Genomic DNA, 17370 nt, shown 5'->3' on the forward strand with positions numbered 1-17370 from the left:
ATGCTAGTATAAATGCTCCAGAAAAGGGATGGATATAGATTTTTTTCTCTTCTGTAAAACGCTTCACACAACCTTACTAAAGTGGTATCCAGACAAGACAATTTTTCGCCAATCTGATGAAATTCTCCAATCGAATCAGCAGGTGCAGACACATAAATGCCAATTTTCATAGTAATTATCTATGGAATGCAAATTTCCTGATCAAATCGACTGATTTGATCAGTCCCGTCTGGATACCACTTTAATTAAGTAAGTCAGTTATAAAAGCTGTTACAGATGGGATGAGCGTATTGGATCGCGATCATTGTTATACTTGGTCAACCAGATCTTGACAGTAGAAAAAGGGCGGCAAATTTGAAAAATTTAGGCGCGAAGGGATATCGTCCCATAGAAAATTTGAATTTCGCGCCTTTTTTTAATGACAAGATTTGGTTGACCAGCTATAATTGTGACGAAGGTGGTCCGCCGTACGTCCATTAAAAACACAGCTATATGTGAGAGCGAGACAGATGTCCAGGGTCGCGGACCGGTATACCCGTCTATTACAGTTTTTAACTAAGGCGCTTGTCACTAAGATAAGCATATTAGAGTTAGATCAAAGAGAATTCTAAATTCTCTTTAGCCCCCTCTAGACTATGTGCGTGAATCGCGGCTTCGCGCCGCGAATCGCGCACGGGTGTGGAGGGCCCTTTTGGTTCACTATTTATGCTCTTAATAATTTTACAAACTACCTATCACTATCAATATCATACTCATGGTGTGTTCATATACGTGATGGCTTCCCTTTTCCACACTTCAGCTATTCATTAAGCGTAAGCGTCATCGTACTCATCGTAGATCTGTGATTGCAACAAAATTTTCAAATTTGCCGCCTTTGTCTACAGACGGAAATGTGTGTTCAGTCTATATAGAATCGATTACATATATGTAAATAGTTTGAACCAACGTTTCAGTAATTAAATATTATGTTTAAATCACATAAATATGAATCTGTAATGTTTAAGGACTTTGGATTTAAATTTTGGCAATTATATAGCTCACATTACGTCACTCAAATAATTAAACATGCCGAAATAAAGATATACCTATTTATGTAAACTTTTTTTACATTAAGTACGTAATAATAATTCTGCAAGATCGATCCACATCGTGCCGACATCATAGTCACCCTAATGAGTTTGACAATATCGTTTTGTATTTTTATCGTAAAATTGAATAATTGTGACTTACCTGTGAAAAGATATTCCACAATCAGCATAGCTTTCACTTCTACAACCCCTCACACAACATTTTTTTAACCATTTTTTTTAATATTTTACGAATAAATTCTGAGCGGCGCCATTTACGTATTTTGAAAATACACGAAAAGTTTGGGATACCAATTCATATTCAAAGTTACTACGATTTCTACCATGTTAAATTTAAATGCTTTATTTGTTGTGCGCATGTTTGGTTTAATCAGTTAATAATATTGACATCATACTTATTTACAAATTACTTAAAAGTTATCAGAACTGTAATCTGAATATAGCACTAAAATTGTATAAGAAGGTAATTAATTTCAGTAGTATATTGATATGATTTCTACCACAGTGGTATCTTTTTAACATTGGCAACATGTGCGAGTGAGACACAGGGCTCTGGTTTTTCTATCTCAAGTGGACCGTTTTCTCTAGTCTGGTACGAACAACTTTCTGTCTCGGTGATAAGGTTCAAATTAGTATGGCAAAAAAAGTGACAGTTCCCTCCAGTTTAAAACATTATAACTTCATGGCACCAGCTCATTCGTCTAGAGTTGTGATGGCTAAATTAACACAATTACGCTACGCCCTATTGCTTCACCCCCCGTATTCTCCAGATTTGACCCCATGCGATTTATTTTTGTTTCCCAACCTGAAAAAATGGCTCGGTGGTAAGCCATTTGGATCAAATGACGAAGTCATTGCCGCCACAGAGGCCTATTTTAATGACTTTCCGAAATCATACTTTTTGGATGGTTTATTGAAGCTTGAATATAGGTGGAACAAGTGTATAGAGTTAAAAGGAGACTATGAAGAAAAATAAATGCATATAAACAAAAACAACTCATTATTTTTTTCATAAACGGGTACTTATCAAACAGCCCTCGTATACTACTTATATAGTGAAGTGAACTTGTGATATTGTAAACTTTCCATTTAGCTACACCCTTATCAGGATCCATGTATATTTATGTAAAACTAGTGACCCGCCCCGGCTTCGCACGGGTTAACAAATTATACATAAACCTTCCTCTTGAATCACTCTATCTATTAAAAAAAAACCGCATCAAAATCCGTTGCGTAGTTAAAGATATAAGCTACAGACCGACAGACAGACAGGAAAGCGACTTTATTTTATACTATGTAGTGATAAAGATCTCTATCTCTACAAAGGCCAAAGAAACTTGAAGGGAGAACTAGTGCTAAAAGACCTGTCATTCGCACTTAACTTTCCATCCATGCTGTTGAGCTACTTTTAAGAGATTAACCCGCAGAAAGGGACCAAGAATTAATTTGACGTCATTTATCGTCATATTTCTCGTCTCAAAGTAATAGCCTAAATACAACGTCCAGTCTCCGTCTACTCGTATAGTAACGTTTTATCTAGTTGAGGTTTCCCCCTTTTCTATCGAAACCGCAACCGATTACCGTAAGCAAAACATGCAACCCGGCAGAATAACTTTGTTACATTTCAGACCGCCCGCTGACAAGCATCGACAGCGCAACATTCTGCGTGCCTTCTCGCGTGTGGTGCACCGTCACAACTCAGGAGCTAGCCAAGTGTAACTGGGTGCGAGCTGCTGCTTACAGCTTGGGCATCAAGGTTTGTGGCAGTTGCCTTCCTTATGGGGTCTCCACACGAGGGCAGAGCAGTGGGGCAGAACAGTAGGCAGCACAGTACTGCTACAATTTGAACGCACACGCTGAGACAGAACAGTACTGTACTGTCTTGTCAGCGTGTGCGTTCAAATTGTAGCAGTACTGTGCTGCCTACTGTTCTGCCCCACTGCTCTGCCCTCGTGTGGAGGGCGCATTAGTCTTATTTGTAATCCTCCCCTCAATCCATCAACAGGGTAAAGCTACGGCTTATAGCCTGGGCATCATAATTCATGACAGTTGACTGCCTCGATCTCACATACAAATTGAACAACTGAAGAAGTAAAAATATCGCAAACTATATCTAAGTTAAATAGTATGAGTAGGTACTCAAAATAGGGTATTTGACTGTATTTAAAATAAATTATTTTACACCATGCATGAAATAAAGCATCAGAAGATTAATAGAGAAACGTAGACAGCATTTTTAGACACAATGTCTATTTTAAAACCCGTATCAAGCTAGAGTAGGAAATTTGATTGTGACGTTACATAGTTAGTCAAATACCCTTATAATCCGAAGTTTAGAGTCAAATAGTCTGAGGACTTCAACTCAAACTCAAAATTAAAAAGATCCATCGATGCTGATAATGCTGATAATTATTTTTCTGCTCAATAATACTCGTTAAATATTTTTTATTTCCAGCCAACGATCTCATGCGTGCTACGTTCCGACACCTTCCAATGTCTACGAGATGTGCAAGACCGCAACGTTGACTTTATAGCCACTGCCTCCAACTACGGATACCTCGCTAGACAGTAAGTGAATTCTATATATCGGTAGGTAAAGCTGGCAAAGTGACTCGCAAGCACGGATTTAGAGTTAATAAACTGGATCGAGTACATTGACCAAAAAGTGTGTCCACATGAGAAGTCAAACTAGAGCCCTGCATCTCGTTCTAATTAGGGTGACCATAAGACATCTGTATGTGGGATATTAGGATAACATAACATGGAATATATCAGTAGGGTGTGTCATTTTGTAAATAAAGTGAAAATTTAAGTAGTCAGGTTCTTTTTTTCATTTGTAGTCGGCCTCTTTCGCACTCACTCATGGTATGTTCATAAAGGTAGGCTTCCCTTTTGTCCACTTCAGCTTTTTGAAGTGAAAACTTCTTTAGCGGCACTGGGCACTTTTTGAGGTGAGGAAAAAATGATAAACTAGAGACAGCGTAAGGCGATCACGTGACCGTAAGGGACGTAAGGCGATCACGTGACCGGAAGCCCCGTAAGGTGGCCACTCATAATTTAGATGGCATTTAAATCAATAAAGAAAAACGCAATGTTATTTGACATTTATGTTGCGGACTCCTTTTCAAGACTCTTTACCTATGTTCAAATAATTTGACGTTGTCATGGCAGTATGTAAATAAACATGTCAATGAAAAAGTGTGATCTTATTTGAGAATGATAATAATATATAATAAATAAATAGAATACCTCCGCTAAACGTATGTATCGTGTTACCGGGCGTCGGTAACATAGTGAGGTGAGTTTTCATTTCTATCGGCACTCCCGGAGTGCAACCGTTGTTGCTTGTTTTAAGTGTAAGCGTCATTGAAGATCTGTTTAGCAAATATGACGTTTTTTTAAAGTTGGTGCCTTTTTTCTATTGACGGAAATGTGTCCTACCCATAAAGAATCGATTGCATATATTATATTAATTATATAAACAACTAGACACACCTTTTCCGTAACAAAATATTATGTATAAATGAGAGTCTGTAATATTTAAGGAGTTAAGCACTGTTTGCGCCACGTATTAAATACTTAACCTATGAATTCTGACCTCCTTGTCGGGTTTTCAATATAGACGGCAAGGCGATAATAAAAAGAGAAAAAAATGTCACATGTCACATCAATACATGTAAAATAAAACTCGATTCAATATTGTGTGTTGAAGAAAATGAAACCAAAGGGATCCCTATAATTAAGTATACATACAACAAAATAAAGTGCCGCCGAATCAGTGGAGACTGGAGACTCTATAAGGAGGAAAACGCAGAACCAGTGCATGTAAGTTTTTCCGCGTCCACATTTTTTGGCCTTTGAACCGGTTTCCAAATTTACCTTTAAAAATATTACATAATAACCTTGTTGCTCACTGAATCGCGTAGGTACAAAATATAATTTCGGATTTCCTTTCGGTTTCTTAATTTTCAAAAAAATGTTCCCGTCATAATTCTATTTCAAAGTACGGTCAGTAAACTAATTTATTTTTATTGTCTGTTATTTTTATTTCATATTTCATTTACGCGTAGCGTGTGGGATTATTCATCACGCTACCTTATAAATGCGTTACAAATAATTTTCGTATTTTGTAACTGTCATATTGTGACATAATTTTCACGGAACATTTTTGCACACCATATTCGTTAAGTATATAATTTCAGTGTATTTTAAGTTACTAAATACACTCTACTAAACTGAAAGCTACGGGTAAATTATTTCTAAAAGCCTCAGTTTTTCATAAACTGTAATTAACCTATTGCGAAGGTTACACTTGTATTAAGGTATTATACAAGCGTAACGTTCGTATTTACTTCATTTTCCTTCGACTTGCATTAAGGTATTATACAAGTTGAATATAATTTATAATTATTTGTGCATCTTAGCACAAATTGTTCATATTTTTTCGTGCTGTCATAGTAATAACTAGGTAACCATGGCAACGCGACTTAAGCTCGCGGAAGCAAAACGTGCTCAATGTTTCATGCGTTTACAAAATATTTATGACATGATTCCAAAGTTAAGCAGTGACAAGAAGGCTTTCTCGCAGTTCATCGCGCAAGCTCGATTGGTCGATCAACTGAGAAAAGAATTTATAGAGTTGATGGATGAAGTCAATCTTCTGAACTTGGAGTTGGACCCGGAGTACATCGTCAACTACAACGCAATGAATGCGTTTGAAGATCTCTACTGCGTAATCAAATGTCAAATTTCAAAAATTGATGCACCTGCTCCGAGCCCTTCGACATCCAGGGATTCGAGCCATTCATGTAAGGACGACTCCATTAAAATCCCTCGGATTGAACTTCCTTCTTTCGATGGAGATATTCAAAACTTCCCATTCTTCTATGAAACATTTAAGCGTGTCATACATGAGAATAAAAAACTTACGGATTCTGAGCGTGTTCATTATTTGTTTAGTCATTTGACAGGAAAGGCAAAGTCGATCTGTGCGGGAGTTATACCTGCCGCAGAAAATTACAACACAGTTTGGGAAGCATTGATCGCGAAATATGATGATAAACGCGCATTAGCTACGTCATATTTAAACCAGCTGTTTTCGATGAAACCTGTCAACATCAACGGTCCTTCGGCATCTAATTTAGAAAAAATAATTGATTCGTTTGCTGCTACTATTTCAGCAATAAGACAACTCAAGCTCGAAAACTTAAGTGACTTTATTTTCATTCACCTGGGTCTTAAGTTATTAGATTCAGATACCACAAAGAATTTCGAGATGTCTATTCGGAATTCTTCTACAATGCCTACATATGACGAATTCATTTGTTTCGTTAGGGAACAAGTGAAGATTTTATATCGGACATCGCAACGAACGCCAACTAAGGCTGAAAGCGGCTCCGCTGCCAACACTAGCAGCGTGCGAGCTCCCCTCCCTCGCACGCCCCAAGCGTATGTTAGCACGCAAGGGCATGACAACGGAAGTTCATGTGCTATGTGCAAGAGTAATGATCACTCGCAACTTTATAATTGCAATAATTTCATGAAACTCACGCCTAACGAAAAATTTAATTTCGTTAAGGAAACTCACGCGTGCACTAATTGTCTGAACACGCATCATACTGCATCGAAATGTTCCTCGAAGAAAACTTGTCGTAAATGTAAAGGCAAACATCATACAACGTTACACTTCGAAAACTCAAAACCTGCAATGAATAACAACGAGTCCTTGGACTCCTTGAAGTTGACATTTCCTCGGATGGGTTGTGTTATCGTTGTTCCACCTAATCCATTTATTGACGTCACTGGGCTGCTGTGTACAGGAAGACCTAAATTCTTGCAGCACTTCAATGTAACGTAATGTTTCTGTGATCCTGGATCCAGCAGACATCTCAAAACCTTGTCCTTGCCGTTACGCCCACTAGCGAGTACCTGAGCAGTGGCGAGAATTTCCGTCAAGGGTGATGTAGTCTGTCCCGATGCCGAATGAGTACATACAGAGGCACCGTTGTCCTTTACGGATGAACTTGTGCTAGCTTCACTATCATCCTTAGATGAAGACAAGTCTTCATCTAAGGATGATAGTGAACGCGAGCAATTCATTTAGAACTTGCAACTGACTTAAGTACAGCAAGCTTTATGTCAGCATTTAAGCGGTTTTTATCCAGACGTGGTCCTGTAAAATATATGTACAGCGATAACGGAACCAACTTCCAGGGAGCCAATACATATTTGCAAGAACTTCATAATTTCCTTGCGAATGAGTATCGAGACGCTTGGGAAACTGAACTATCAGCCAATAAAATAATTTGGCGATTTATTCCCCCCAGTGCTCCACATTTTGGAGGATGTTGGGAAAGTAACGTTAAATGCGTCAAATCACATTTGTTTCGTACGATAGGTAAACAAATCTTGTCATTTCAGGAATTAATGACAATTCTATGTGAAATTGAGGCTTTATTAAATTCTAGACCGCTATCCGTGTTAAGCTCTGATCCAGCTGAACCTTCCGCATTGACGCCAGCTCATTTTCTTAATGTTACTCCATTGAAATATCTTCCAGCTGCGTCTGTTGCGGAGGTAACATCTGATCATCTTTTGCAAAGATATCAATTATTAGATCGCTTAACGCAATCATTTTGGAAGAGGTGGCGCGATGAGTATTTGCACACGTTGCAAACCAGACAAAAATGAAATACTCCTTCTCAGCCTATTAAGGAAGGAACTGTTGTAGTCATCCTTCAAGATAATGTTATGCCTCTACATTGGCCGTTAGGTCTTATAACTCAACTCTTTCCAGGCAAGGACGGTATTGCCAGAGTTGCTTTGGTTAAAACAAAATCAGGCACACTTAAAAGACCTTTGGTCAAATTATGTCCTTTGCCTTCTCAATAATATAATTTCATATTTCTATTAGTATTTAGTTATCTCTCTCAAGTTATGGAGGCTTCATATGTTTATGTCAATTTAGTTTTCTCTGAGCAATAAGGATGCTATTATGTAGTAAATGATTTATTTTAAATAACTTTTTGAAAGCTATTCCTTTCAAGGCCGGGGGAATGTTTGCGCCACGTATTAAATACTTAACCTATGAATTCTGACCTCCTTGTCGGGTTTTCAATATAGACGGCAAGGCGATAATAAAAAGAGAAAAAAATGTCACATGTCACATCAATACATGTAAAATAAAACTCGATTCAATATTGTGTGTTGAAGAAAATGAAACCAAAGGGATCCCTATAATTAAGTATACATACAACAAAATAAAGTGCCGCCGAATCAGTGGAGACTGGAGACTCTATAAGGAGGAAAACGCAGAACCAGTGCATGTAAGTTTTTCCGCATCCCCAAGCACTTTGGTTTTATATTTTGGCAATTTATTCTATAACAAATCTTAAATTAAACATGCCGAAATAAAGACATAATACCTATTAACTTAAACTTACTTTTACATTACCTACGTTAATAATAAGAATTCTGTGAGACCGATTCACAACGTGCCGACATCATAGTCACCCTAATGAGTTTGACAATGTTGTCTTGTATTTTTATAGTAAAATGTAATAATTGTGGCTTTCTTGTGAAACAATATTCCACAATTAGCAATTATTTCACTCCAACAACCTTTAACACAACATTTCTTCACAATTTTTAAGAAATTTCGCATTCACGTGTTTTGAAAAAATTTCATCAAGTTGGGGATACCAATTAATATTTAAAGTTACTAGGTACAATTTCTACCATACTAAAATTTAGGTTTTTTTTGCTGTGTATGCGCTTGGTTTAATCAGTTAATAATATTGGCATCATAATTATTTACAAATTACTTAAAAGATATCAGAACTGTAATCTGAATAAAGCACTAAAATTGTATAAGAAGGTAATTAAATTCAGTAGTTTATTGATATAATTTCTACCACAATGGTATCTTTTTAACATTGGCAACATGTGCGAGTGAGACACAGGGCTCGGGTTTTTCTATAAGGTGAACCAGGATCTATTGAGGGTGCGCCATGTTACGGAAATTTGTTGGTACTAATTTCTAGCAATGGCAACAATTTTAATAATAGACAACATCTACCTTCTATGATAGTTGTCAATATTGACAATGTAAACATTGCTTTGTCTAGTTTCGTGTGAATTATTATTAGACTGCAATAATCATGCCGAAAGTTTTAGATTTTACAGAGAAAAAAGTTGTAAATAGTGTATATAGTTATTTATTGGAAAAAAAAACGTGCGGGAGAGAAATTTCTTCCATTAAAAAACATAACGAAATTAGCATCTGAATTTACGGGTAAGTTTCAAACTTATGGACAAATGTCACTATAGTCAGGTCGTCACGATTTGGTTGATGTCTTGTAATAATGTTATTTGTAAAATTATCTATATAAATTCTTACTTAAACTCTTGCGTTACTTTACACTATTCATTTTATCTAAATCGAGTCAGCCATTTAAGCGTAAAAACCGAAGAAATATCCAAACATCAAACTTCGCACTTATTAAAGTTGTCGGACTAAAACAAAAATCATCTGCCAATTTCCATTGTCCCCACTATACAAATTGTTGCTATATAAAATTCAAAACGAGCGCCCTCATGACAATACTCCCAAAGTTCTGGTTTACCTATATCTCAAGTGGACCGTTTTCTCTAGTCTGGTACGAACAACTTTCTGTCTCGGTGATAAGGTTCAAATTAGTATGGCAAAAAAAGTGACAACTCGCTCCAGTTTAAAAAATATAACTTCATGCTCGCAAGACCGAACGTGCGAACAATGTTCTAAATAGTGATATACCGACTATGGTTTTGGCCGACTAGCCGACTAATCGGCGCTCGGATGGCCGATTAGTCGGCCGAGTAGTCGGCTAGTCGGCCAAGTTCATAATCGTTACTTCCCGATAAATATTACATTTGTATGGCAACTGTAGTAGCTTTATTCAAGTTCGGATGCATTAGAAAAACATTTCTTTTGCTCCTTGCGTCGTCGCGCTTTCAATATCTACTGAAAGAGGTTCTGTGCTACCGCGATGATACACCCACATAATTACCTATACATGAATTTAATATGAACACAATCTCATTTTATAGCCTCATTACGTATTTGAGTAAAATGGGCATGTAACATTTGATTAATATTGGCTTTTTATTTTATTTATGTCCTGTTTTCTATAATTAATAATAGGCCGACTAATCGGCCTTTTTTGCCGACTAGTCGCCGACTAATCGCCGACTACAAATGTGGCCGGATAGTCGGCTTTCCCGACTAGTCGGTACATCCCTAGTTCTAAACTTTTGAGTAAGTAGTCTCGAGTTACAAAAGTTACACCAAAACTGTAACGAGTACCTAGTCCAAAAGCTCCGAACCAAAACTAATTCGAAAGTCTTCATTCAGGTGTGAATAAAAAACTGGCACACTTGATACACTTTTAGAAAATGGTTGTAGGTAGTAATAATAATATTCTGTACCAATCACCATCCGTCAGTATTAAAATTCTTAATCACGTTTTTATTAAACATTTACAGACACTTCAGCCTGACACCAGTGAAGCTCGTTCAGAACCTGCACTCCGACCCGAATTCTTTCTCTCGAGTAGTAGCTTTAGTGAGAAACAACTCGGACATCACTCGCTTCGAGAACCTTCGCGGAAGGAAGGCCTGCTTCCCCGAATATGGAGGCATCTGTAAGTAGATCAATCATATCAAAGTTTTCCCGACGAAAGTGTATTTTTAAGCTCCCTCCCACACACACACTAGTGTGGAGTCGATTTTCGCAGACAGCGAAATCGACTCTACACTCGCGTTCGCGTAGCATAGTCTGGAGGGGGCTTTAAGTCTTTTTTTTTTAAGGAAAAATTGAAAAGAATCACGGGTGCGAATTCCTCCATTCCTTCCTTTTCTCGCAGGCTACTGGTAAGCTTCGGTGGTTCAGGTGGTTGAGAGCGAATGGACGTTCTTCCAAAACATCGCAAGTTCGAGTCTTGCCCAAAGCGGTGGAACTTCCCATTTTTTCTTTCATTTAAAATAAAATTCAGCTTACCCCTCTCAAACTCCTAAATTTCCCCCTATATTCAGAAATAGCGGTTTTAACTTATTCACAGTGTTAGTGATGGTACTTGCTGTACTGTTCCAAATTTTAGGTAAGTCTTTGAGAAAAAGGCATTAAACCGATTTGCAAGACCGAAGTGATCTCATAAGAGCTCCGCGAACAGTTTTGTGCGTAGCTCTAAAAATTGTCGTGCCTATTTAGTAGACATATCTGTTTGATAATAAATTAGTTTACCTGTAGTTTATCTGTACTTGTGACTAAAATGCTCTTTGTTTCAGCCTACGTGTCGTTCGTGCGTACTGCGCAAGTGCTTGGCGTGCTGGACGACAAAGAATGCGACTACGCCAAGGCTGTGGGTGAATTCTTTGAAGGCGCCTGCGCTCCCGGCGCTCAGGACGCCTCGCACGCCCTAGGGCAGTCGGTACGTAGCCTTAGAAGCACTGTCGGGGAGTACAGTCGACGTCAAATATATGTTTTCGTTTTTTGCCTTATGGCAAAGGAAGGTGCAAAAGTATAAACATATCTATGACGTCAACTGTACCAGACCGCGACCTCGGTACGGTCCGAGGCCTGCTCGATCGAGTGGAAGGCTCGCCGTACATCCATTAAGTAAGTAAATACGTAGCTATGATAATTGATAATACAGTAAAATCATACATTTAGCGTTTGCGTCAAATCCGGTACCTAGTTCAGATTTTTGCAGACTTATTTATGATGTTGGCCCAATTAATAATCCAAGTTTGAGACCTCGAGCGCCGAACGCAACTTTATCAAAAATCGAAAGAACTTCTTTTAGATTTGGGCGATTATAATTATAACCCTAAAAGACTGGTTTTTGATAGTACTTTTTCAGGGCGTTTTTAAAGAAGACTAAATGTTCTACAATACGACACTAGAATTATCTCAGTAAATCGAAAACTTTCCGAAACCGACTTGCCTTTCAAAATTTTTAATTTTTTGAAATTTGTTGGTGTAGGCTAAGTGCAGTGAGTATGCACTTTTGTCTTGACATTTTTCTGATATTTTTATCCACAAATGAATGCTTTGTTCTAAGAATTGTATTAAGAATGTGTCCTTTTCATTTCAGAACTACAACGTCACCAATCTCTGCAGTCTTTGCAAGTCTCCTAACGCCGCTAGCAACTGTAAGTTGTTTATTTTTTACTTTTTACCTACCCATCTGCATCTTGTTTTCCTATTGGTAAAAAAAAGACAATATATATATATATATACCTATATAAAATAAATGATAAACAGTATATAAGTCAAGGTCGACAATGATTGTAATAGCATTTTAAACTGTTTCGTACGTTTTGCAGTGCCGGATTTCTGATTTTCCGCCTAGGTCCCCAAGGCCCGGGCTTAAGGGCCTAGGCAACCCAGCTATGGTTTTGAGATACAGAAAACCCCCTTCTAAGTGCCATACTGCCTAGGGGCTCTAGGTCACTAAATCTGGGCCTGACCTTTTGTTATTTAAGATTTTCTATTTTGTTTCATTTTTATTTTTTCTCTAGTCACCTGCGGTTGGGACCACTCTAACAACCTGTACTTCGGCAACAACGGTTCCTTGTCCTGCTTGGCTAACAACGACGCGGACGTGATCTTCGTAGAGACCACCAATATTACTGGTAAGTATCACTGAGACCGTGCACGTACGTACACGCACCTGCCGGCCTAGCCATGGCACAGAATAAATAATAGTACTAAGTACAGAAGACTCACTCTCTAACAAAACGCGTCTGTTACGATCAGCACAGATATGGCCGCTAGGTGGCGACAGCGCCACGCGCGGCTTATGGCTTTCCCCAAAATTGGGCCGGAACGGATGTACTTTTAGCTACCTGTAGCAAAGCGACGAAATCGCGGAGTGAACCACGCCTGGCCATGGTGACAATCGCTTGCGCTTCGCCATCGAATAGCTTTGTGTCTCTCTGTGATAGTTGCGTTTTGATCGCTATAGAAGTATGGAGCGTAAGCGATCGGCACGTTGGCTACGCGGCCAGTTCTCGCTTTTATAACTCTCGTACTTGCCTAACAGCACAAACTACTAAGAAGACAACAACACCAACTTGGGTATAACGTAACAGTTCAAAGCCTACGTAGTCTTTATTATTTTATAATTTATTAGTATTACGAAGTTATTCCGCCATTAAATTTTATTGAAACGGAAATATTTACAGTGTCCGGCGAAACATTAGATGTAAAAACCCCATATAACGCTACTGTCAACAGTGCTGCCATCTCTATTTCTAACCCGTAACCTCCACAGATTACCTGTCCGCCCTGAACCTGCAAGGCTCCCAGTTCCGCGCGATCTGCAGTAACAATACCTTAGCCCTCCAGAACGGAGTCAATGTGGATGACAACTGCTTGCTGGCTTATGTGGTGGACTCCGAGGTGTTGACTAGAAGGTAAAATTAATGAAGATAGTTCAAACTGGTTTTTCTGTGTAAGCCATTCCATTGAGATTTGGCTTAAAGGGCTGGATGTCATAAAATTCCCAAAACAAACAAGAATTTGACACTTTTATTAGGATTTACAGGTATAATCTATGCTGGCGCCATCTGAATACTTCGATCGGCTAACCCCATTGTTGCTACTTTCTGCAGGATGATTCTCTTGAAAGTAGCTCGTTAAATTTTTAAGCCAAACCATAATCAACTTTATTTCCTACAATTTAGGTTCAACTGGCATGTTTTGGATTTCTTGTGTGGCTGGGACTTAGGAGGATAGGGTTTTTTAAAGCGTAGTATCTGGAGTATCCCTAGTGCAGTTTTCTCATTTTAAGGGCTACTCTTAAACGGCCTGCGCGGCCGGTGAAACCCACAAACCACACACATACCACGCACCCACCGCCACTGAGGCCGGTCTATGTGTACGTATTTAATATTAATATTGTAGCGCCTTTTAGATGTCGCTTGGACTAATATTGATCTATTGTGGCAGCGATTTTGTGATTGTGACTTCCCATTGATTCTATAAAATTTTGGGCTGTAATAATCATGTAACTGATTTAAGTCCCTAAATAATATAGAGCTAACTCTATTTTTATATCCCAGAGACCCAATTTATGGATCTTGTACACATTTTGACCATGCAACTTTTTAAAATGGCATGTCATTTCAATACCTGGGATATAAAAACAAGGATTAACCGAATTAATAATCTAACCGAGGCCTCGTAACATATATTTTGAAGTAGCATCAGTGATTCGTTGGCGAAAGCATAACATTCTTATTAACATTGATCTTTACAGTTCGTCTAAGTTAACTCTGCGCCGATTTGTAAAAAGAAAGCGTAGCACTACCACTAGAGATGTCATATTTGTATTTAAAAAAAACGTTAATTTAAATAGACTCTACAAACAAAATTTACTCTTTCTCTATACAATGTTGGCTTGGTTCAACTCTATTGTTTTAGTCTTAACAACCAATTTTGTAGTAGAAAAGGTGGCTGTTTTGGAAAATGTACGCGGAAAAATTCGATCTGTACAAAATAAAAATTTCGCGTTTCTTACTGATTATATTTGCATATTGATTTGCCAGACTATATTGACAGTGTTTTAACCTATTGCAGACAAGACGAAGCCTACAACAGCATCAGCACTCTCCTCGACACCCTTGAAAAGTACTTCGGCTACGCCGCCTCATCAGGTACCCAGCATGTCAACATGGAGATCTTCTCGAGCTTCGATGGAACCCGCGACTTGCTCTTCAAGAACACCGCCGTTGGCTTCTCAGAACCCACCAGAGCTACGACCAACCAGCCAGCTAAGAACTACATTGAACTGTTCAGCCATTTGCAAGCCTGTACAGGCGCTGGTAATAACATTCCGGTCCCTGGATTGGCTAACAGGAGCTTCTATTCCGTTCTGACTCTGATTTTGTCTGCGCTGCTTACGCGTTTCATTGTTTATTAAGCTGTCAGCTCCGTTAGTTAGGGGTTATTGCAACTATTTTTGTCGGCCCTCTGATGGGGACAGAGTTTATGTTGTTTCCCTGTCCCTCTTAGCAGCAGAATAGCAGAAAGTGTCCGACGAAAGGATAGGTAATAACCCCTTTAGTCTATTAGCTTTTTATGCAAATAGCGTCAAGTATTCTACAGCAGTCTACAGACTATCCAGGCGTTTGGCCATATTCCATATTTCTACTGCAGTAGGTACTTAATAATTGCACAAACCAAATTGCCGGATTATAATTTTATTGAACACATTTTCTGTACGATGTCAGAAATCGAAGATTTCTTGCTTGTATGGGTCACCGATGAACATTGGCATGGCAAATATAAAATATAGACTAACGTAATCCACTGGACGTTTGCTGAGTCAAGAGAAGTGGTACTAACCCACACCAAGCTACGTTCTGGGAGCGTTTACAGGTATGCGATTAAAAAAACTTGAGTTGCGTTTTCAAATAAATGTATTTTAGATTATTGAATAATTTTACGGTTTAGTCTCACTTGTTTTACGACGCGTACACACACACACACGGCCGTCGTGAACGCTGCTCGCACTGTTAGTGCTTGAGAAAGGAGACCTAGGCTCTCCGAAACATGTCGCGCGAGTGACTTAAAACAAGTGAGACTAAACCGTAAAATTATTCAATGTTAGTATGTCTCACAACAGTTTAAATTCGATTATTTTAGATTAATTTAGAGGTCTAATTACGTAGCCTGGTTTGTTTTAGTTATACATTAGGTAGGTACAATGATTTATTTTCATTTTAGTGAGTTTTAATGTAATCAAGGAGCAGGTAGACTATAGAATGCTACTAATTTGTTTCTTTTACCTAGTTGTATGCATTTACAGAGCAAAGTATTTTGTGAACTTAATTGTTCAATTTAGAATTTTACACATCTACAGGGAAAATGTATATCAAACATGTGTCTAATGCTACTTTAATATGAGCTAAAATAAATGGGGTTTAAACTGCCACTGGCTCGAGATACTGGTTTATTTTAGAAAAGTCTAAAAAATGGCCCTAATTAGCGCTTTAAAAAAAACGGATTTATGGTTTTTATCCACATTGAAATAGCACGTCTTAATATTATTTATTTCCTTGGTATACCTATTAATTTATTATAGTTATTTCGGTGGTAAAATATGATAGTAAAACTTGTAGTATTCATAATGTTTATCTTATAAGTTCTTGTTTATACTTCTTGTACGATCAAAACTGCCGTTCGCTAGACATTTATTTTAAGAAACTGGTAAGTTTTTTTAAGTTCAATAACTTCAACATCTATGTAAAAAAAACTAAATTAATATTACATATTCTGTCACAGTTGAAATGAAATACAATTGAATACTACTGAAATACAACAACTGAATACCAACCTCCTTGAATACTGAATTTTTTGTAGGCGCAAAAACTAGATGGCGTTGTCAAATAAAGTTGAAAAGCCATCTAGCGACATTCCTAGTGCCATCACGATCATGGTGTAAGATATTTAATAAAATCAAGAACAGTTATGTACTTAATTAAGAAATAAAGTGTGATTGAATTTTTATCTTTTGTGAATAAAGTATTTTTTGTAGAAATGTGCTTTTTATTTATAACATTTTTCTATTATAGGGCATAATCTGACGAACGAGAAATTGTATGGAAGCGGGTTCGTGTGACTCTTAATATTTTAAATAAAATCCATTCCAACGAAAACAAAAGCAATTATTATAAGTACTAAGCTTTCAATGGCTTCGATGTCGACCTTTTTGTCTAAGTGTTCCATTAACTCACTAAAATGTGCTTTTCGGTAATTAATTATGTACATTTATAATTAGTTATGTACTTGTATGTCACTTTCCGATAAGCATGTCATTTTTTTTCTACTCATTTGCTACAAATTCATTTCTACACTTAAGCTTTTTTCCTTTAATTTATGTAGGTATGTATGTTTTTTATTTACCTATGGGTCAGGACTTTTTTATTTTATTTTTATAAAATAAAATTATTTATTATTATTAGGAGCCTGTAATGTCCCACTGCTGGGCAAAGGCCTCCCCCCACTTTTTCCAGTCTTCCCGATCCTGTGCAGTCTCTGGCCATTCCTTTAAAAATGAGTCTAGCTCGTCTCGCCATCGCCGACGTGGTTTGCCAACTCCTCGTTTTGAGCTGGGCTGCCACTCTGTGGCGATCTTGGCCCACAGCTAACTCGGCATTCGGCAGACATGACCAGCCCAGTCCCACTTTAGCTTGGCCGCTTTCCGAGCTACGTCGACTACTTTTGTTCTGGAGCGCA

At 38.0% G+C, this 17370-nt stretch overlaps 1 protein-coding gene and 1 long non-coding RNA gene across 3 annotated transcripts in view; one reads left to right on the forward strand and one right to left on the reverse strand.

The window, feature by feature from the left end:
* LOC134659696 (transferrin-like) overlaps nt 1-15206 on the forward strand; it is a 32303-nt gene extending 17097 nt beyond the window's left edge. Inside the window, exons 9-16 of one of the 2 annotated variants that reach the window (XM_063515383.1) lie at nt 2717-2844; nt 3544-3656; nt 10611-10768; nt 11412-11554; nt 12221-12278; nt 12648-12761; nt 13403-13544; nt 14710-15206. In XM_063515383.1, the coding sequence (XP_063371453.1) occupies nt 2717-2844; nt 3544-3656; nt 10611-10768; nt 11412-11554; nt 12221-12278; nt 12648-12761; nt 13403-13544; nt 14710-15052 (1199 nt within the window). In that variant the 3' untranslated portion in view covers nt 15053-15206. Of the gene's footprint in view, nt 1-2716; nt 2845-3543; nt 3657-10610; nt 10769-11411; nt 11555-12220; nt 12279-12647; nt 12762-13402; nt 13545-13921; nt 14088-14709 lie in introns of those variants that run through there. The other variant, XM_063515384.1, reaches the window with a different exon arrangement.
* The window catches only part of LOC134659713 (uncharacterized), a 247646-nt gene that overhangs the window by 207584 nt on the left and 22692 nt on the right, over nt 1-17370 (reverse strand). The window lies entirely within an intron of this gene.

Source organism: Cydia amplana, chromosome 25 (genome assembly GCF_948474715.1).
Source record: "Cydia amplana chromosome 25, ilCydAmpl1.1, whole genome shotgun sequence".
NCBI lineage: Eukaryota > Metazoa > Arthropoda > Insecta > Lepidoptera > Tortricidae > Cydia > Cydia amplana.